General features: G+C 44.8%; 1 protein-coding gene across 2 annotated transcripts; it reads right to left on the bottom strand.

Annotated features, from left to right (window-relative positions):
* Positions 1-2,023: 2,023 nt before the first annotated feature.
* pcdh10a (protocadherin 10a) lies at positions 2,024-20,717 on the bottom strand. Of its 2 annotated transcripts, none has more exons than XM_076727811.1 (5): positions 17,609-20,717; positions 16,306-16,364; positions 15,590-15,696; positions 4,857-5,017; positions 2,024-2,622 (listed from the first exon to the last, which is right to left on the bottom strand). In XM_076727811.1, the coding sequence occupies exons 1-5, from the start codon at positions 20,153-20,155 to the stop codon at positions 2,569-2,571; spliced, it is 2,928 nt and encodes a 975-aa protein (XP_076583926.1). In that variant the 5' UTR covers positions 20,156-20,717; the 3' UTR covers positions 2,024-2,568. The 2 variants fall into 2 exon arrangements, with proteins under 2 accessions (XP_076583926.1, XP_076583925.1); XM_076727810.1 differs by having other exon boundaries at positions 4,634-5,017.
* Positions 20,718-21,901: the final 1,184 nt, after the last annotated feature.

The raw sequence follows: 21,901 nt of genomic DNA on the forward strand, positions 1-21,901 counted from the left end.
GACTCCAGCCCTTCTTCTTCCTCTTCTTCTTCTTGTGTCTCTGATCTTTTGCCAGGCCGTGTGGAGTTCACACTGGAGTGCAGGGGTGGGATTGGGATGCAGGGGGATGGCATCGGGGATTTTTTTAAGAAAACGGACAGAAGGCTAGAGTGACAGGCACCAGAAAAGTTTTTTTTTTTTCTTTTTTTTTTTTTTGATGAGCTATTGAGGTCAGTGAATGAGGAAAGTAGAGCAAAACCATGGTGATTACAGCTTGAAAGTCCGTGAGATTCTTTTGGGATAGCTGAATTTCTTTTTAAGAAAATTCATGTGCTAAAAACAACAGTGACAGCAGTGGACATGCTCTGTGAGGATTTTAGGCAATAAGCAGATTCTTGCCTTGATTGAACAAATGTTCCAGCATGTTTCCACTTTCTGTAACAAAGGAATGGCTTCGATCCAAGTTTACAATGTTATTTTCAGCCTTGCTAGCGGCGTTGCTCGAGGGATGGCAGTGTCAGTCTGACAAATTATGATTTGGTTCAATACTTTTGATTTGTTTTTTGACCAAATACCTGCAAAAGATTCCCATCAGCCTCAGGTGTACTATTTAATGTTACTTACCAAATGGTAGCAACCTAACACGCTAAACTAAGAGGTTAAACATCATACCTGCTTAGCTTACATTTTAGCATTGTCATTTTGAGCAAGTTAGCGTGCTGACATTAGCATTTTGCTCAAAGTACACCTGTGCCTAAGTTCAGCCTGACAGAGCTGCTCGCGTGGCTGCAGGCTTCGTCTTGTTATTACATCACATAAACCACAAGTGAACGCAACAAAACACACGTTAGAGAATTTCAATGACACTGTTTATTTATCACCACTTGACCTGTGTGTGTGTGTGTGTGTGTGTGTGTGTGTGTTATTGGGTGCATGTGGGTGTGTGTGTGTTCACGTGTGTGTGTGTGCGCGCAATACTTTGCGCCTCACCATGTATTGTCTGTTTATGTCCATATTTATCTGTGTATGCCTCTCTTGTATGATTGTAAAACCTTTGATATCTAGCTCGATTGTGATAGTCCCCCTTCCTGTACATGAACACATATTCTGCTAGTAAAAATACACAACAGGCCAAAACAACTCAACTGGTGTCTTCGCTACACACAAGGCCCAGCATCTGTAAACGGTGAAAAGTAACAATCAAATAAGAACATCAACTTAATCCTTGGTTGGTGTGAAGGGGTTTGCCTTTCGGGCTGAAGCACTCCTCCTCGTTTGGATTGATACAAGTCTTGATTTTGTAGCACTTGGTATTATTAGATTGAATGACATTATGAGGTGTAGAAACTAACCAATGGTTACACAGTTTTCAGAAAAAAGTATATTGTATATATATATAGTTATATATAGATTTATATTCATTTATAAGCTTTTTAAAATAGCACAGTAAACACTTTGCACACATGATAAAAACCACTGAGTGTGTCTGATTGTTTATGTATAGGCCAATGGCGTCAAGGGAACCACATCCTGGTAAAGGGTCATTTTCACTTTCTCTGCAGTCAGCTCAGGAAGGGACTTGAGAACTGTTAGTCACTAGTTTATAAATGAGAACATTCATTTGTGATATTTTATTGATAAACTGAACATGACGATTTTTTTTTTTTTTTTTTTTCATCTCCTTTGTTCTACGCAGTGAAATTTGTTAAGATCTCCTTCCTGAAGTGGCTTAACTTGAAAGAGGCCTGAACCCGTCTCCGGACCATGTTCCTGTCTGTAACGGTAAGTTGGAATACGTTAGAATCTGCACACTTTAACCACACAGAAAGAACAACAGAAACAAAAAAAGAGAAGTTATATAAAGACAGTCAAGTCAAAAAACCAGAGATACAGAATTTATAGTACTGCACATCATCTCTGCTTGTCCCCTCCTCCTTCTTTTTTTCTGTCATTTTATACCTGTACAACACCTGCTCGCACTCCCTCTCTAGTCGCCCGTCTCTCTCACTTTCTCTCTGGTTGTCAGTCTCCTTTTTTTTCCCCCCCCCTCACACAGTCTCTGTACAGTTGGCTTAGTGGTGACCATAGAAATAGCTAAAGGGTTCCGTGTGACATTGGTTGAAGTTTGTACAGAAACATTAGTTTTCTTCATGTAAACAGGCACACACAGATCTCTACAGGCTAACTCCTCAGTCCAAAAAAAAATAAAATAATAAAAAATAACAACAAAAAGAACGCCTCTGTGAGTTAATCGCTCCCTCGTCTTCTTGTTTTGCATTCCTCTGTCCATTTCAGTTCCTCTCTTCCGTCTGCTGATGACTTTATAATTTTCACATGTTGAGTGCTGCGGCCCCGGTCTCAGTCCTGCTGAGAGGAATAAGGCCTTGGATTGCTCCTCAGATATCTCGAGGTTTCAGCTACTGAGTATTTATTTCTCCTCTCCTCCCCCGGCGACCACCGCCAAGGCTCTGTTACAGTTCGCCACCCAAGATAATGAAGCTTAACCAAGGTTGCTGTTGTCCAGGTTGCTGTTTGTTTAGTTTTATTTCGCTGACTCTAGCATCAGTGTTGGTGGTCTAGAACAGAAATTCACGCTGTCTCTGACAGGTCCACGTGGAACGAGCTAGCAAATCCTTTTGCGGGCTGAAAAGACAGAGAACACACTCGTTAAGACAAATGGCACCCTTTCCCTTGAGACTTTTTAGTGACACGGCTGGCTCGAAATACCATCTCTTGAAGGATATATGCCACAAAGGACTCTCTGTGAAGTTATTTATACACCCTAAAGGCTGGTCCTCGCTGTGTAATGGTAAAACTAATTTGGGAATTGGGTAAAAACATGTCCATCAGCGAAGATAAATGTTCAAAATTTGGTGGCTACATAATGCATGGACAGAAAATACACAGAGCACTAATTGCTTCATTAATTATCTATAAATGGATCATTAAACATTTATAAACCCTTTATCAAGGCAACCCTGGTGATCAGAGCATTGCCATAGCCAGTAGTAGCATACGCTGCTATTTTTAAAAGTAGAACATGATGCCTATTGGTTAATAGAGCCTCAGCCTCTGGGACTACTCTCATATTTTTTTACAGATTGATGAATAACAACACCTTTTGCCGTGGCAGCATGGGGTCAATTTATTTCAACAAACCAGGAAGAATGGGTGAAATCGTAAATCAAAAAACTAAAATGAAATATAATAAAGTTGTGAGTTTTGGACTGAGCGAATATGGAGTGCATTTATCCTAAACCTGCGAGGCAAACGAGATGAGCAGACGTGCAGGCAGCTATATTTGGAGCAAAGCAGGCTCTAGCACCTAAAGGCTAAATACAAATTATTTTTTTCACAGACCTGATGTGCAAGAGGAAGATTGCTCGGCTCTGTTTGCAAAACAAGGGTGGGGGGTGGGGTGGGGAGGGGGGTTATGGTGCTCATCCTTTACCTGAGAAACAGCCCACAGTCAGCATGCAGTATCATGGAGGATGGTGGTTAACATGGTGGTGGCTTGACTGGAAATGACTTCTCTACTGAATGTGTATATCGAATCCATTCTCTACTCTTAGAGCTAATAGAATATTCATGTAATATGGAGCTTAGAAAGCAATTGAAAGCAGTAAGAAGTGTCCTGCCATCCTTTTCTAAAGAGACCGATTCTGCATCTTTACAAATGCAAGCTGGAAACTCAATTATATGCCAATGGATATCAATATGTTCCATTTTCCAAATTAAACTGTTATTGTAATGGCTTCCCTCCTTTGTTTGCACACAAAGTTGTGTACATGACTTTCCTAACGGAAGAATCTTGACCTCAAGGTTGACAAACCCACCTCACCTACCCTTCTTTATGTCAGGTATTGATCCACAGGCAAGCAAGTATAGATACTCGACACTTCCTTTTTAGAACAAAATGGACTTCAGTCCTTGTGAAAAAAGAAGGAGCGTGGGTTGTGTTTCACCTTTCGAGCTATTCAGTAGGGAAGTCATCGTGCTTGAGCAAAACTCAGTTGTTGAGCAAATGGAAAAAGATGTCCTTTACAACATGAGATGATCTTTATATTCCCTGTCTGTACACTCGAATCATGTTTTCAACTACAAACAGCGTTTAATTGTGGGTGTGTGAAAATGGAGACGTGAAGTGTGCTTGTGTTGGTGACCTTTACTTATATGAGCATCAGATAAAAAGGCCGATTGTAAAGAATTTGGGGGGAAATTTAGATAAAAGGGAAAAAGAAAGAAAAAGGGGCCACAGCAGTTTAACACGAGTCTAATTCATATTTTGTTTATTTTGTCATAAGTCACATGATTACAGACAGTATTTAGGCTTTGGGTGGGGTTAGACTGAATTTCTCAAAGTCCATTTTCGAGAAGGGAAGTTAGCAATGATAGATTACATTTTACATTTGACAAAAAAAGAAATGATAATTTACAAAAAAATAAAAATTAAGAAAAAAAATAAAACAATACAACAGAACATAAAGCCGTATCTTTTAAAACTCCTTAAAAATAGAAGAAATGAAAGTTGATGAACAACGTAAAAAAGTCCAGATCAGAATCAAGAGGCAGATTCATCGTCCCCTCCTTTAGTATCTGTACTGGACCAGACCAAAGTCATAGGGTCCCAGGGAACTTTCATACTGATACTCACAGAGAAAGGTGGGTTTGTACGGTAGGGTCCCCCTATCATACTCTTTCCTCTCTAGCGTGCTGGAGCTGTACTGCTGCTGTTGCTGATGGAGGTGATGGTGAAGGCTGTGGTGTGACTGTGACCTTTGACCGTCCTTGCCAAAGGTGGAGAATGACCTATCGTTGGACGAAGCGGTGGACGAGGTCATGGTGAGTTGGTCGGACAGGTTGACGGACGAGGGTACCTCAGTGTCGGGCAGCGTGGCGTCCATGCCGGGGACGTGCAGGTTGCTGCGGTAGTCCGGCCCCTGGCGCCCGTCAGACGGCACGAAGGACGGCATCCAGCAGCGGTCAGAGTGGCCCAGGGCCTTGCACTCCTCTGTGCAGTTGGAGAACAGGTCAGCGCCTGCAGAGAGGATACAGATTGAAGGATAGGAGGTGGAAGTGGGATGGAAAGGCGGAAACGTGGATGGAAGATTACAGAGAGATATGAGGGATGATAAGCAAAAGGGAGAAAAAAGAAGAGGGAGCATGAGAGGAGAAGCCGTATGGATGGTTGGAGTGGAAAGGCGAGATGGAGGGGGAGATGAGAGAAAGAGGCCAGAAGAGAGAACATAAGTTAGCAATCATTTGCCAATGTCGCAAGCAGAAAAAGTGCAGCAAAAGCTATTCATCAAAGAGACAAGGCCAACATTGATGAAGCGAATTGTTTGTTTTCCTCCTCACCTCATTCATTCCGAACGAAATGTGCAATCAAAGTGATGTGGTGTTCCGAAAACATTTCACTCCCTCTCCACATCAACATCGTCAGACTCACAATTGATTCACAAACACCAAGAGACAAACTGTGAATCCATACTCCATCATCCTTACACAAAAAAATGACAATTATCTTAAGAAATGCACCACAAAACCCACAAAATATTCCCTGTCAGCGTAACCACGCTCTAACGTCAATCATCCCTATACAAACAGCAAAGTGTGTAATTGACACAGAGCTCGTGCCAAAAACAAAAAAAATCTAGTAAAAAAAGATGAAATTAACATCTGAAATGATATAACAGAATAACACACACACACTCACACACACACACACACACACACACCCAGCATGAAAGAGGTACCAGTTATGTTAATTACACTCTCTTAGAGAGAATAAAGAGAGGAGGACGAGGCGAAAGAAGAGCACAAGAGACGTTATAAAAGGGAAGAGATAGTAACAAGAGACATGAACAGAGTCATCATAGTAATGAGACTCCGCCGCCATTGTGTACTCAGTGTGCAAACTTGTAGCTTTTCCACTGGAAAATGTGGGCAAGCGCAGGAATGGCGGGATCAAAGCAGGTGACGAGCACTTTAGGGTGAGGGGAGGAAAAGAGGATAAATCAGGAAAGAGAAGCAGAAAAAAAAAAGAGCTCGAGAAACAAAGAAAGCAGAAATCTGTAATCTGTAATTCCCCGAGGCTGAGGGGGCTTCAGATCAAAGGGTCCACTTACACGAATCTATTCTACTGATCCATCTGACCGATAAAGCCACTGTTCCTCTATTACTAAAAGCAGGCATGCACACACATGCACACACACAATGCAATGTGAGTGCACATATCAATAGATATTAGGCTGCAGAGGAAAATAAGCCTATGCAGAGAGGAGTCGTCTTTGAAAGGGATGGGAGCATACCGTACGTCATTTTCAATAAGAAAAGAGCAATACAACCACCCCAATGAAGTTATATGATAACTTAATATGATCTGCCATAAAATAAGATTTTTGTTTTGTTTTGTTTTTCTATGGCGGCTGCACCTTTCCCTCCACCTTTAAGGAAAGATAAACACATTTCCATGTCCTGCGCACCTTCTCGCTCCTGCATATTAAGACTAAATCTCAAAATATCAGCCCGTCACAGATTATGGATCATCTTTATCTCCAGTGAGAGAGGCACGTACAGAGAAAGTGCCACTAGTCATTAAAACAGGGGTGCACACTGTCAGAGTTTTGACTTTTGTTTCCTCTGTCAGATTGGATGCTGCTGCTCTACTGATCTGTGCGTTTCAGGCATGTTTCTGCAATATGACACCAATTGAACAAGTCTAACACTAAAACATGGTAAAAATAGAATTAAAAAAAAAACAAACTTGTGTGTTGGAAACACTACATCATCGTGGTCATGATCATATCCACCAGTGTTCTCATGACAAATTGGTACAGTGTGTAATTTACACGGTGGATGGAGGGGATATGTTCTCACTCTTCCAATATCCTATTTTTGTCCCTCTCTCTTATGTTGTTTCAGGCTGATTTCCTTCCTAAAATCTCTCCAAACAGTGTCCTCTTTCCGCCCAGCCACCATAGTCGAGATGAGACAGAAGAGAAGTTGATTAAAATGTTGTTATGAGTCGCCTTCAGTTATTACTGCGCGCTCAAAGCAATAAGCTCAACGAGCAGCAGCGAGTGGTGCAGCAAGTGCTCTGCCAACTGTTTATGCCCTGGGTTTTGCCTCTCAGGCTACATAAATACCTGCAGACACATTCAGGGCAGAAAAATAGAGGCTTCCGCTCTGCGCGTTTTTCAGATTAAAGAAAATATCATTCAATCTGTATTTTTAGTTACAGTTAATATCTCCCTGAAAAGACACTTGAGTAGAACATCAATGATATGGCAGTAAGGCACAGTTCTCCTTGTAGTAAAGATACAAATACAGTGTTATTTATCATCTGTCAGGTAACAGCATCAGTGCCTTAAAAGCACAGCAGAGGTTTATACGGCATTTTTCTTCTTTACACTTTACTTTATACTCAACTATTTTGTTATGCCACCATTGTTACGGAAAGTGTGATAACCAATTTCAACATAATTTCATAAGTGTTTGGTTTGTTACCCAAAAGACAGCAGTGGAAGAGGAATTAGATTGATTTAACAATATCTGTTGAGTAAATTTTTTCTCCTCATTGTGTCCCACCAGCTTCTGAAACCAAAAATGAACCTCTGAAACTAGGCATCAATTACCGAAAAGGAAAGAGAACAGCCAGAAAAATGACAGGGTGAGAGTGTCCAACTCGTCCAATTAAAGACCAGAAAATTTCAAAAGCCGCCTAAATGTAATTCAGCACCAGAACAGCTGCTAAACATAAAAGCAAAACATACTGATAGCTACGACTTCATTTACTATAATATTAGGACGTATTCTCAGTGCATGTGTCATCCAAACCGAGTCGTCACCTTTCTAAGAACGACCACCGCGGCTTATTCTATTTCTTCCGTTTGTGTGCATTGTGTGGATCTAATCGTGTTGCTAATTCAGGCCTCACAGGGAGCGAGACAGGCAACAAAGGCTGTGCAGAAGCCAGAGAGCCAGAGGAGACACGAGGCTCACAGACAGGGGACAGCGAGGGCCAAACAGACGGGGGAGTCACAGATTTCACAGACAGAGACAGCAGGCAGGAGAAGCAGCAAGACTGCGGGAACCATAAGGAAGGAGAAGGGGAGACCTGGGCAAGCGCAGATGGAAAGAGCAATGGCCAGAAAAGACAGGGGGAGACCTGGGCCTCACAGATGGCCACACAGAGAGGGAGAGGAATTTGCTTGAAGTACTAGAAATGAAAAATCTCCGGTCAAACGTTAGATTTTTCTGCACTTTAACCCAATCGTGTGGAAATCTTTACCACATCCATCACGCCGCTCATTTTCTATACCCTCTCGTTTAGCTATCCGGGGCCGTGCGAGGCTGGAGCTGATCCTGGTTTCATCATAAATACGAATAAACGCAGACAATGTCAGAAAACTGTAGATGTAAAACTCCGCTTAAACTTTGCCAGAGTTAATAATATCAAGCGAGGATGAACAGCACAGGCTTGTTTTCCTGTGGGATACACGGAGCCTGCAACCTGCTTTTAAACTCTTCTGGGTTATTTACTTGAGTAAAACTGCAGAAAACAAGCCATCGAGGGCAAATAGCTGCATGTAAGAACTGACAGCTACTTTCTTTGGAATTTTATTTAACAGCGAGTTTTAAACGCGTCTCTTCACCTCCGTCTCATCTGCCTGGCCCACAGAATCGGCAGCAGGGTTCGTTTGATTTTGTCACCGCCAAGAACACGTGGGCTGCGGGTCAGCGGCACCTCTGCACTCCGGAAACGAAACCATGAACCAGCGGAGAACACAATGAGCAATCTGAAATTTTCCAACATGAGCAGAGCGGGAAAGCAACTCTGGAAGATCTGTGTAAATGCTAATTCAGATGTTGAGTGACGCTGACTTGCATTTACCCTCTGATTCACCCCTGGAACTAGTGTATATTCATGTATATCTTTAAAGGTTGTGGGGTGTAGAAATCCTGGTATTTCTGCTAATTTCCACCTTCCAGCTAGTCTTTAGCCTTTTAATGGACTTTTTGCAAATTAATTTCCTCCTCTGACACACAGGGGTGTTGACCCCAGGCCCTCTAATCAACTCAGGGCTGTTGTGCAGATAAAGCCTTCGCTAGCCACAATTCTGCTTTCTTCTTCTAAAACGTACCAACGAACCGACAGACAGACTGAAGCACAGGTGCAAAAGCAAACACAGGTGCAACAGTGCCGAAAGCACACAGGCACGCACTCCGATCAAGATGCAGAGTTAATATTGAAGGATTAAGAGAAAGTTCAGTTTGTTCTGTATTTGTCAGTCTCAGTATATTACTAAGCAGGTATATTGTGCTCTGGATGTGATCGGTAAATATAGTCTGCAGCAGCCACTGTTTACCGTACATCAGGCTCGGAGAAACTTGTCACTGGCTTCCAAACTACTTACTGATTTTTTTTGCCTGCCGGCTCACTCATAAAAACCAGCGACATCAACACATGTTTGCAAACACACACCCGCTTAAAAATACTCTCTTAACGCGGAGATATATGCAAATGCTCACAAGTAAACAGACAGACAGGCCATGACACCACATGACACCCAGTGGCTGTTGATTCCCGTGAAGCACCTTTTCTTCCTCGGGCAGGAAGCAAAACAACAACCAAAACAGTGACTGGCAATGACAGGCCCTGCCAGCAGTCCTATCTCTCATCGTGACCTCATCAGGCAGGAAGAACACACACACGCACGCACACACACACGCGCGCGCACACGCAGGGAGGCGTAAACAACCCTACACAATGCAAACACAATCTACTTGCTAATAAGCAATCAGCACTGTTCTTTTTTTCTGTTTCACCGCTTCTTTGTTTTTTCATTACATCTTTGAATGCTTCCGAAATCCCACGTCGGTGTGATTTGACTAATTGCGCTGCCTGACATACATCCACCAACCGGGAGCGAGGAAATGAAGGGAAACAAATCCTGGGAAAACAGCAGCCCCGTGTTTGAATTCACTTTGTGCGTATGTATCTGCTGCTCTCTGTCCCTGCACTCATTCGTCTGTCTGTCTGTCTGTCTCCCTCCATCCGGCTCTGTTCGTCCCTCTGTGTCTCTTTCTGTGTCTCTGTCTCTTGTTATTAATCCTCTCTTCTTCCTCTCTTTATCTCTTTTTCTCTGGGAAAAAAAAAAAAAAAAACACTCCTTATCCCCCAGGTGGAGGGTGTCTTCTATCCCTACCTCTGTTTTTCATCTTGTCCTCCACTGTTCCAGAGAGAATGCAGACACAAAACGTCAATATTTGGACAGCAGCTGAGGACGGCAGGGGAGTAGCATAGCTTCCTTACACGAGTTGGCCAGTGAGGCTGTGATGAGTAAACCAGAGACCTCCCAGGGCCAAAATAGAGCAAGATGGTTCCTGCCATATCCAGTAATGACAGACAGAGAAATTGTTCCGAGTCTCTGAGAGGCAGCTACCATTTTCGATGTTTCTAACTCGGCAACTGGGCTGGGAAGGAGAGCCAAGATGGCCGCTTGCCTAACAATGTCCGTTTGATTAATACTGCCCCTTAGATATTGTTAGAACAAAGATTCTGGATGACCACTGATTATTGATCTCTGGTGTGTACGCTTTTCATCACTTAGCCTACTCCTCGACTGAAGTGAGATATAATATATAGCCCTGACCAGACTGTATCATAGACACAGGGTAATTCTGATTAATTACAACTCAGGTATTATTATCTTGGTTTTGGCTGTCACATTGCTACAGAGTGGCCAGACTTGTTTATTACTTCCAAAATAAAGCTGAAACTAGTCTATCTTTTGGATATTATTTGGCCTTTAGTAGCCAGAATGCATGCTCGTGTACTATGTGGTGCACAAATGTGCTGTAGTTTATGTTCTGTGTCACATTAGAGAGCAGCGTAATTAAAGCGGCTGGTCACAGATCAGATTACCCAGCACCTGAGCTCAGGTTGGGCATCACCAACACATATCTTGACATCATAGTTTGTGTCTGTGGGAAGTTTAGCCTGGCTGGAGCAGATGTTCACTGACTGTCTGTGCAGACAGGATGAAATGTGCGTTACTCATGGCCAAAGCATGTTTATGACTCCCAAGACTTTCCAGAGATTTCCATTCGTCCTACTGCCTCGTGCTCAGCTTGAGCGACGAATATCCACGTTCCTCTCCGAGCCACTGAAAATGTCTCTTTTTCATTTTTTGATCTTATGTTTTCAGCAGGTTCGAGGCGCATTCATATGCGCTGGCACCGACAGTGAGGAAGGCTTGTGTCATCCTTTTCATCCATTTCAGGGTTGGGAACACTTAAATTGCTATTCAGTTCATTCAGAAAGCACAGGCTATTCACACCAAGAACACATTCATCAAGACACTCGACAAGATGCGCATTGATAATCATTATGTTCGACGTTCCTCGTGTGGTTTTGATTTGTTTCCACACAAAACAGTGCTGAAGTGAATACACGCCATCCTCCATCTACCTTAACCAAGATATAAAAATGTCATTTTTTTTTTTACATGATTAGAGAGAAATTAGAAAAACATGTTGCAGGAATGGTAGTAGCATAGTCAATTAGCCTATCCTTTCTCTGCTCTGACTGTTATTGATATTCGACAAGCCAGAAGAAGTGGTGACATCTCCACCTGTTACAGGTAAAATGCAAATTGACTTTTTAATGAGGTGATGTTTTTATCATATTTCCTGTAATTGATTTGTACTTGTTCATGTCACATCGAGATACTTTGCTCTTGTTTATGTCGTCTCTGCTCGTGGGCTTTGAAGGCCCGAATGCAAACTTATACTGTGCATTTCAATAGTGTCACTCTGGTTAGAGGCTGGACATTTTCGGAAGTATTCTGCCTTTCATTAACTTTCCAAGCCAAACACTTGCTTCTTTAATGAAGGATTAGCTGATCTTCTTTGTCTTACATGATTGCAAACTGAATACCTTTGGGCTCTGGACTGTTGTTTTGTAAAACAAGTGATTTTGAGATCATGCTTTGAACTCTGGTAAGAATTTTGAACTTTTTTGACACACAGTAGACGACGATGATGATGAAAATAATCCGATGTTGCAGCCTTACACTGACATCTATTAGTCTTGAGTACAGAACTACAGATGTTTTCTTGACAGAAAGGTTTTCTGTTAAATGACCTTTTCTCCCTTTTTGTTTGTCATTTTATCATTATGTAAGCAAAGTTATTGCGAGCACTCTGCCTTCTTTCAACGTCTCTTCCATCAAACTGGGCAATGTCTCTTTTTTTTTCCTTTCATTATGTGAGCTATTGAAATAAAGGTGAAACCTTGTTGTTGTTTTAGTGGATCATCGACTCAGCCTCCACTTTTGTCAGTATCTAGGGCCTTAGAGGAGGGTGTTTCAAAACCTTGTATGCTAAATTCCTCTGACAGCTCGCTGACATGGGAAACTGCAACACGGTGCCCGCTACTAATTCATAATCAGCCATCTAATACACCGTTGCCACAGTGATTTAATTGTCCCATTTGTCACGGCTGTTGTTCTCACCCAAACAAACGTCATGATAATGATCATTTCCAGTCTCCCACCCGTCACGCTGCCTTCCACAGCTGATCGAAGCTTTCTGAGATGCCACAGTTTTCCGCTGATGAATATTTTATCCTCTCTTATCTGTCACCTTTTTTGTTTTGCTTGCTCACTCATGCCGCCATCTCCTATTAGGATGATGCAGGGAATAATGAGGAAAACACTGTCTACGTTGAATCAAGCAACCTAAAAAAAAAAAAATAGGCGATGTGGGGAGGTAAAAGGTGTGGTAGTCAATCAATAGTGCTTTGGCTCCTGATGCAGCGGTGCCTCGGTCCAGACACGCTGCTCTCAGAAAAGCCATTTGCCCGCTTTTTAAAAGTATCCGCTGATAGCCCAGCCTCACAGGCAGTGTCCCTTTGATTTAAAACCACGTCAGGAGACTTATTTTCTAAAGTGTCAGACGAGCGGCCGAGCGGGAAGCTACGGCAGGTGTAGTTGATGATATGCCAACTGGAAATGGTTTTCCCTTGATTTGAAATATTCCGAGGTGCACCAAAAGGGAGAGTGTGCTGCGCGGTCCCGTGAGGAAACCTTGCCTCTAACCCTCCTTTGATAATTGCTATGCAAAGGTTCTAGAAATGAATTACTGATCAGCCGAGTGTTGCGGAGAGCCAACGTGTGGGGGAGACAGAATGAAGGATGAGACCCTGCCACAAACCCTGGAAGAGAATATGTGTATGTCATATACACACGCACACACTCACATACAGGATGCAAATACGTAAGCTGTCAGCGCATGCTAAACATATGTGTCCACGTACGCTTATGCACACAAAAGCTGGAGAAAGAACTATACGTCTATACATAGTGTTCTTCATGCAAAAGTGAAGAACATGCACTCGGCATGAAGCTCTTTTAAGCGAGCGCACGCAGTCACACAGAAAACATAGCATACGATCCACGTGCGACAGCCGGCAGCGCTCACATCCATATATAGTATTTACACAGTCAAAGAAGTCACACGTGTACATAAAGCAAAGCAAATGAGCAATGGGTATGCTTATGTAGAGACAATATGCATCTGGCAGAGAGCCAAGCACCAGCTACCGCTCTCTCTTCTCAAACTGAATCTTATTTAAGCTTCCCAGAGTACCGTCTCAAAGGAAAACTCCTTTTCAATACAGACATCATCACCTAGCCTCGTTTTCTCCCACACAAAACACACACACACACATACAAGCCGATTACACACAGGTATCGTGTATACGCCCACATATTAAATCAAACAATGGTATACCTTTACACCCACACACCCGCACACACACACACTCACACACACACACACACATACACACTCCGTCTGGTTTTCTTGTTTACAGACGTCTGTGAAACTCAAGTGTCCCTCTTTCCAAAGTACCAGTCGTGTGATATTACCTCCCATGGAGTGCTAAGCTGTTCCCTTCTAAATCCAACATGAGGATCAAATGTTGCTTTCCTCGTATGAAATACAGAGTACAGCACCAACTGGGCACACTCCCCGGCCAGTGCCAAATGAGCATGCTCAAAGCCAAATAAAACTGAGGAAACGTGTTATTGGTTAATAAATGCAGTCCTGTTACTAGCAAGAAGGAATTCAAGGTAGCACTCCACACAGACTAAGTTTTACAATACAGTCGCTGGCCTGAACATCATGTCAGTGCTGATCTTTACTGAGGTCTGAGGTAAATAGATGAAGATGCAGATTGCATATTCATACAACCTGCGTTCCTTGTAATTCCCTCTCTTTCCCGCGTGTCTCTGCCTCTGGTATGTTGAGTTCAATTGCAAAAATGTTTAACAAAACCAGCCAAACTCTGCATGACTGTGCCGTTCTAGATAGTCCTACATCAACACTCTGATGGACAATGTCCAACTGTGAGTGTATGTTCAAACAGCCACGTTAATATTTATTTCACAAAACAATTTACTCTTAATAAAGGAGTGGGCCTTTGGATTTCTTCCAGTTCTACATTTCAGTCTTAAACAGTTTGACCTTCCCAGCCTGTTTCATCAGCGAGGGCAGGGAGTGACACTACCACTGCTGCATACTGGCTCTCTATTTGGGCTTGGTTTATTAATAATGTCAAACATAGTGGAGCCTGATGAGGACCATTCACTATCCTACAACACCTATCTAATCTGCTCTATTTGTATTCCCAGCACTGATATGATATTTGGCAGGCTCCGGTCTAGACAGGGGTCTTACGCGAGCCGTGTGGAACAATCCCTCAGAAGGAAAGGGCAATTCAATATGAAATGAGATTTTGTATTGCTCCCCTTTTTGTCTGACTCCACTTTGATCAATAAACAGGTACTAACCTAATAGAATTTTAGAGAGAACAAGGGAAGGCTTATGATAAGACCTAAAGCCTTGTCTAAAAAAATCTACTGCACTGTAAAGTGTGGAAGAGAAATGAGAGTCAGTAAATAAGCCTGAAGTGAGAGTGTGGATGGGGAAATGTTCCAACATTTTACCAGCTTATTAGCTTATGCCAAAAAATGTGGTTAACATAAACAAAGAACGCAAAAGCTGCTACTGTGCTTGATCAGTTGAATCTATAACCAGCAATGATAGTACAATACACCGACTGCATGGCTGATTGAAATGCATCTCATTATATCAATTTAGCTTCCCTGCCTTTTCCTTTCTTTCAATGAACCTATTGATTTGTGCCACAAAAGCACTACAAGCCTCGCACTGCCTCGCTGCGAGTTGCTGTCATTTCAGCACTGCGCGGTGAAACAGCACCAGAGTTGGAAAGAGAGAAGGGAGAACAGCAAGAGGCAGTGAAAGAAATCACCCCAAATTTTCCTCCCTTTCACCCGGGTGTGAAATACAATCAACACCTCAGGGGCCTGTTCATGCCAGCCAGCCAGCCAGCAACTGCGGAGCCCAGGCCTTCGCACACTCTCAAATTAAGGAAATTAAAAGTCACCGATCCGCACCAACGAGTCAGCATTATCCCATTCACAATCGCAAACACACACTATGGAAACAGATTAGGGAAGGGTGTGTGCGTGTATGTGCGTGAGCACCGACAGTGTAAGTGACGTGTGGGGGAACTCACCGGCCGAATGACCCCGGTTGGTGGCATCGTGGTCACTGTCGCCCTGTTCGCTGTCGCCATGACCACTGTCTTTGGAGCTGACGATGTCTGCCTCTTGGAAGGCCGAACTGGGAGAGGCAGGGAAGCGACAGGGAGGACGCAAGCGGTCGTGTCAGAGAAAAGGGAGAAAGGGGTCGAGATGCAACATGGGGAGGATGAAGGGAGAGCAGGAGGATTAAAAGAGGGGCAGAGAGAGGAGGAAAGAGAGGGAGAATCAGAAATCAACAGCACATTAATACAGTCACGGTGGCCGTCAAGAGTCTAAATTGGATGTTACACATGGCATGTAATGAAATCCAGCATTAGAGCTTTAATAGGCGCTGCTCTGTCAGTTATGGGACTGATGCCAAATTGAAGATGAACGTTATGGACACATTGGGAACCATGTAGCCTCTCAAAGCCACAATTAATGATGCGGAATATACAGGATTCACACTGATGGGTGTAATATTCAATTTTATTGATATGTGAATAGGCTGTGGTTCCATGAGGCCTATTGGATGTTATAGGTCCTCTGATGGTAGATGGTATGTGGCTCACTAGGTTTTGCACATTGGTAATAATACAGTGTGTGTGTGTGTGTGTGTGTGTGTGTGTGTGTGTGTGAGAGAGAGAGAGAGAGAGAGAGAGAGAGAGAGAGAGAGAGAGAGTGCTGAGGTGTGTGTGTGCTTCACTACCTGTTGACACGTCTGGGTCTATCCACCAGATAGCTGAGTTCTGCTCGTTGGTGTTTTGTCTAGAAAACCCACAGAAACACACATGTGACCACTTTTAATGCCAAATAGACACAGCAATAAACGTATAAGAAGGAGGTCTGTGCTAGATGACAGGAACATAATTGACCACGTATGCATACATTGGTTGTTGACGTGTAATTGTGTCAGAAGAAGCTGCGTGCCGACGGTGCGCGCATCCACTTGGTGAGTAAGTGGGCGAGAAGAGACGAGAGCAGGGGAGAGTGGGTTAGGGAGGCGATTGAATGCGTAAATGATTGAGCCGCCCGATGCTGAAACTGAACAACCTTTGTTCACGATGCTGCCGTGCAGGGCCGTGCACAGAATACTTAACGCGCAGCAAAGGCAAGGCTGTGACTGGCTGTCTGGCTCCTCTCCAGCCACACCGCAATCAACAAAAAGCCCCTAACTCCCACAGCTCCCCGAGCAGAACGCACAGACTGAACACAAAACAGGCTCACTCGTCTCCTAATTTCCTCTGCTTAGACTTCATAACCTAGTAAGGATATATCAACTACTATTTCTGCGCTAAAAGGAGGCCACTTAATGACGCCTGCTCGTGGAACAGGAACTATCTTGCACGCACAGTAATGCTCTCCTGTCGGGTGAAGTTTCTGATTCATTTATGTCCGTTCCCCTTTCAGTGTAGTTATCAAGATTCAACATTAGTTAGGCTCACGTGCATTATGGGAACCCATATACTCAAAACCTGCCGACTGTGAATTCACTTCTGTAAACGAGCAAAATAACACATGGGTCTTTAAACCAGTATCACCAAACACGGAATAAAAACATAAAAATAAAAAGAAAGAAGTTCCAGCTCTGCGGTCTGATTGGAAAATTCAAAGCACTTTATGCCCAACGTCAAAATCTCCGTCACACTCAGCCTCTTGCGCACGGCATAAAGGGTGATCTGACAGCAGTCCATTGCGAATAAAACTAAAAGGCCACATGAGATTTAACAATTGACATGTCCAATCACCATTACGCATGACAATGATTAAAAGCCACAGAGCAGAACACTTAAGTCAATAGCAAACACCCCCTCCATCCTCCAAGAGACTTTTGCTGCGCGTGACCTGAGTGGATAACATAGTTTGACATGAAGCAGACACGGCTGTGGATTTCTGGAGGATCTTTACAATTAGGTTAACCCTTCCAATCGCGGGTTTGTGCACTTTTAATACGTCTGATAGAGAGCTCAGTGGAGCCCTGGGCGACAAAAGCTGATTCAGGCTTCCCTTACCTCATTAGAGAGGATACTGCCATTGGATATGATGTCCGGTTGTTGGTCACTGTAACCCGTGACTATGGCGCCGCAGGGGTTGGTGTGATCCGTGTCAGTGCTGCGGGACGGGCTACACGGTTTGAGGAACATCAGATCCGTTTTGGCCGACTCCGGTGTCAGACACACCTGGTAGCAGTAGGAGTTCTGGTTCTGATGGTGGTGGGAGCCGAAGCCCCCTCCCACGCCGCCCACACCAGACTCCTCTACGGGCACCTGCCCCACAGGCCCGACCCCTGATGTCACGTTGGTGCTCTGAACTAACATGATGTCAGATTTACTCAGCTTCTTCTGTTTCCGGCCGCGAGCCTGCCTGCTACAGCACGAGCCGCAGCACAGGCAGCAGTCACCGGCCAGCAGACACGTGTACAGGTTGAGTTTCTTGTCCTTTTGGCAGCGCACGGCCAGCACGATCATGGCCAGGAGGAAGATGAAGGACACGGAGCCCAAGGCGATGATGAGAATGAGGGTGAGGTCAAGGGAGGTCTCCTTTGCCTTGGAGGCCGAGCCGCGATCCCCGCTGCGGCCTTCGACCACACTGTCCACTAACATTACACTCACACTCGCCGAGGAGGAGAGAGGGGGCTGCCCGTGGTCCCTCACTTCGATCAGCAGGTCGTAGTAGCCCTGCGGGTCCCGCTTGGGAGAGATCCTGCGGGCTGTCCTCAGCTCCCCTGTCCTCCAGTCCATGCGGAACATCCCCATCTCGTTGCCCCGCAGGATGCTGTAGGACAGCCGTGCGTTCTCGCCATCATCCGCATCCATGGCCACAATGCGCGTCACCAGGTAGCCGGGCTCCGCAGAGCGCGGCAGGTGCTCTTTGGCTGTTCCGTTTTTACCGATGGGGGCTATTACAGTGGGAGCGTTGTCATTTTGATCAACTATGATCACATTTACAGTGGCATTTGAGAAGAGCTCAGCAGCGCCAGAGTCTTTAGCCTGGACCATGAAGCTAAACTCCTTCAACTGCTCGTAATCAAAAGAGCGCAGCGCGTAAAGGTAGCCGGTGTCCTGGTTTATGGAGACGTATGTGTCCACAGACATGCCCTGTATGTCACACTCCAATATGGAGTAAGTAATAAGAGCGTTCTGTCCTATATCGGGGTCCAAGGCGCTCACAGCGTGAATGAAAGCACCGGGCACATTATTCTCAGTCACATACACATCATAAACCGCCTGCGTAAAACGGGGCGCATTGTCATTCTCATCGGAGACGTGCACTTTAATGGACTTGCTAGTGGCGAGCGAAGGCTGACCTTTATCTTTGGCCACCACGGTGATGGTGTAGGAATCTGTGTTCTCTCTGTCCAGTGGTCCGTCTGTCACGATGGTGTAGTAGTTTTTAAAAGACGATTTCAGCTTGAAAGGGACGTCTCCTAATATCTCGCAGCTCATATGTCCATTCTCACCAGAGTCCCGGTCCGAGACGCTAAAAAGTGCGATCACGGTGCCCGGTGCGTCCTGCTCGCTTACGGATTCAGTCACAGTGCTGAAACCGATCTCTGGTGTGTTGTCGTTCACGTCCACCAGTTTGACCAGCACTTTGCAGTGCGCGGGGACCGCATTGGCCCCCAGATCTTTAGCCTGGACATAAATCTGGTGCGTGCTGCTCTCTTCATAGTCCACCTCGCCCGCCACCTCTATCCTACCTGTTCTGGCATCAATATTGAATAAGTCCTTTATCCGCGGGGCGTTATGGTTGCTGAAAGAATAAACTATTTCCCCGTTTTGTCCTTCGTCAACATCCGTGGCGTTGAGCTGGATCACCAGGGTGCCGACGGGGGAGTTTTCTCGCAGATTCACCGAGTACACAGTCTGGTCAAAGGTGGGCGCGTTATCATTAGAGTCCAGAACTTTAACGACCAGGAGAGCCGTCCCGGTCCGCTGCGGGATGCCCCCATCCACAGCCGTCAGCACATAGCGGTGCACCGCCTGCTGCTCCCTGTCCAGCGACTTCTCCAGCACCAGCTCTGCGAACTTGTTCCCGTCGCTCTGTGTCTGCACGTCAAGGTAAAAATAGTTATTATTCGTTATGGCATATGTGCTGAGCGCGTTCGTGCCCACGTCAGGATCGAAGGCATTCTCCACCGGGAAACGGGTCCCGGGGATGGCGCTCTCCGATATCTCCACGGAAATGTCTGTCTCTGGAAAGCTGGGTGGATTATCGTTGATATCCATCACCTCAATCTCCACGCGAAAGAGCTCCAGCGGGTTCTCCAGAAACACCTCCAGGTGCAGTAGGCACGGGATGGTCTGCTTACATATTTCTTCCCGGTCGATTTTCTCCTTCACCACGAGCGCACCGTTCTCTAAGTTCACCTCCAGATAAGGTGTTCGTGAACTAGGCACCGTCTGAAAGCGGCGAGCGGAAAGTTTGGTAATGTCCAGCCCCAGATCCTCTGCAATATTCCCAACCACAGAGCCAGGTTCCTGCTCCTCTGGCACAGAGTAGTGTAGCTGAGAGACAGCTCCATCCAGGATGGAGAGCAGTAATATTAACCAAATCATCTCCTCTCCCTCTCACAAAGTGCACTTCAAGACGAAACCAAAAAAAGTGTTATTCCTTTTCCTTACAAGAATTGAGCGTTCCCCATTTCCTCTGTCCGTAAAAAGGCAGTGAAATAAACAGCAACAAGGCTGTCCGCTTCTGAAATTCCTCTCGTATGCCTTGGGTCAGTGGAACATTGTGTTGTTTCAGCTGTGAGAAGCACAGCCATTTGATCCGAGCGTCTCCGTTTTAATCAATTCTGCACCGGTCTGTGAGTTTTGGCGTCGGCGCAAACATTGCAGGCTGGAGCCAGGACGCATAGCCAACACTCCCTGTGCACAGAACAGACTGCCGCTTCTTCACATAAAGTCACACAACAACATGGGAAATTCCGCACGAGCAGGGAAAGAAGGCAAAAACTCCTATTTACGCACCGCCGAAACCTATAACAAATGCAACTTCTAAATAGAGACCGGCGAATAACAGGACTTTCTCTCTATCTCTCTCTGTGAGGATGTAATCACTGCGCCTAAGCGCTCAAAGCGGATGATGTTCTCAGCTCGGCTTCTGGAGGGCGAGTGTGAGCAGCGGGGTTGGTTTTGCGCACAGCTCCTTTCCCCACCAGCCAATGGTATTCTCAAACACCGGGTGTAATGGCACCTGATTGGGGCTCTGCGACGCCAGCCAGAGCACACATAGGGCCCTCATAACAAAACCAGTTAAGTGCCGCTGCGCTCCTCTCCTCTCCTCTTCTCCACTCTCTCCTCCAGGTCCAGCCTCGGTTGTAGCAGGGAAATTAAATGTTTTACACATCCAGTGAATTAAGAAAGTCGAATAATAACGGGTGACAGTTGGCATCGGCGAGGCTGCGCGCAGAAAATATTGAAGCTGCCATGGGAATGCTGCTATTTCCAAAACACCATATTGCAAAAACTGCCTTCATATATGATCATCATGATTGTTGTATTTTTTCCTCTAATGACACAAATGGCTCATAGTTTGCCAAGGAACCTTGACCCTCATGAGGTTGCCCTTGACGCAATCATTTCATCTGTTTGGCATTAAAGCTCCGCTCTGATACCAACGCATGAGTCAGAATATAGCATAGGATGCCCACAGCCAAAGACCACCATGTAAAGAGGCTGCGCAAGTAAAGACAGCTAGTGACGCAATACACCCCCCCCCCCCCCCCCCCCCCCCACACACACACACACACACACACACACACACACACAGGGGAGAGAGAGACGGACGCACACATCTAGCCACACTAGAGAGGAAAAAACAAAACATTTTAAATAAAGTAATATCTCCAGTGTTCGGTAGTAAACATCAGTATGGTACAAGGTTCCATCAGAGCAGGATCACACATGACTTACTTTAATTCAGTGTAATGAAGCATCATACTTCAGTCCTACCGTGTTGCTAATAGCCTGGAGCCTATTAGTTCCCCTATCTTCCCATTCTTATCATTAACCCCCTCACATGCTGGCCTTAACTGGAATGCAGTTGCATCATGCGCTAATTTAATTCATAAAGCATAAATTAAATATGCAAATGGGATAGTTGGGAGGGAGACACAAATAGTGGGGGTCTAACTACTTCCACACCATTTGGAGGATGATGACAAAAAGATGAAAAAGAGCGTAATTGAAGCTAATTAACATAAGTCTCTAATTCCAAATGTAATAGACGGGGCGCAACAATATCGGCCGTAATGCAAAGCGACGTGTCCATTGTGCGGTGGATTAAACAGCGAGTGATTC

Source organism: Chaetodon auriga, chromosome 4, assembly GCF_051107435.1.
Source record: "Chaetodon auriga isolate fChaAug3 chromosome 4, fChaAug3.hap1, whole genome shotgun sequence".
NCBI lineage: Eukaryota > Metazoa > Chordata > Actinopteri > Chaetodontiformes > Chaetodontidae > Chaetodon > Chaetodon auriga.

Excerpts from the sequence above, each read along its gene's own strand:
- pcdh10a (XM_076727810.1), bottom strand. The coding sequence starts at position 20,155 with ATGATTTGGTTAATATTACTGCTCTCCATCCTGGATGGAGCTGTCTCT. Across the intron at positions 5,018-15,589 it reads CAACCGGGGTCATTCGGCCG|GCGCTGACCTGTTCTCCAAC; the intron begins GTGAGTTCCCCC and ends TCCTCTCTGCAG. Across the intron at positions 2,623-4,633 it reads GTACAAACCCACCTTTCTCT|CCCGCAAAAGGATTTGCTAG; the intron begins GTGAGTATCAGT and ends CTGTCTTTTCAG.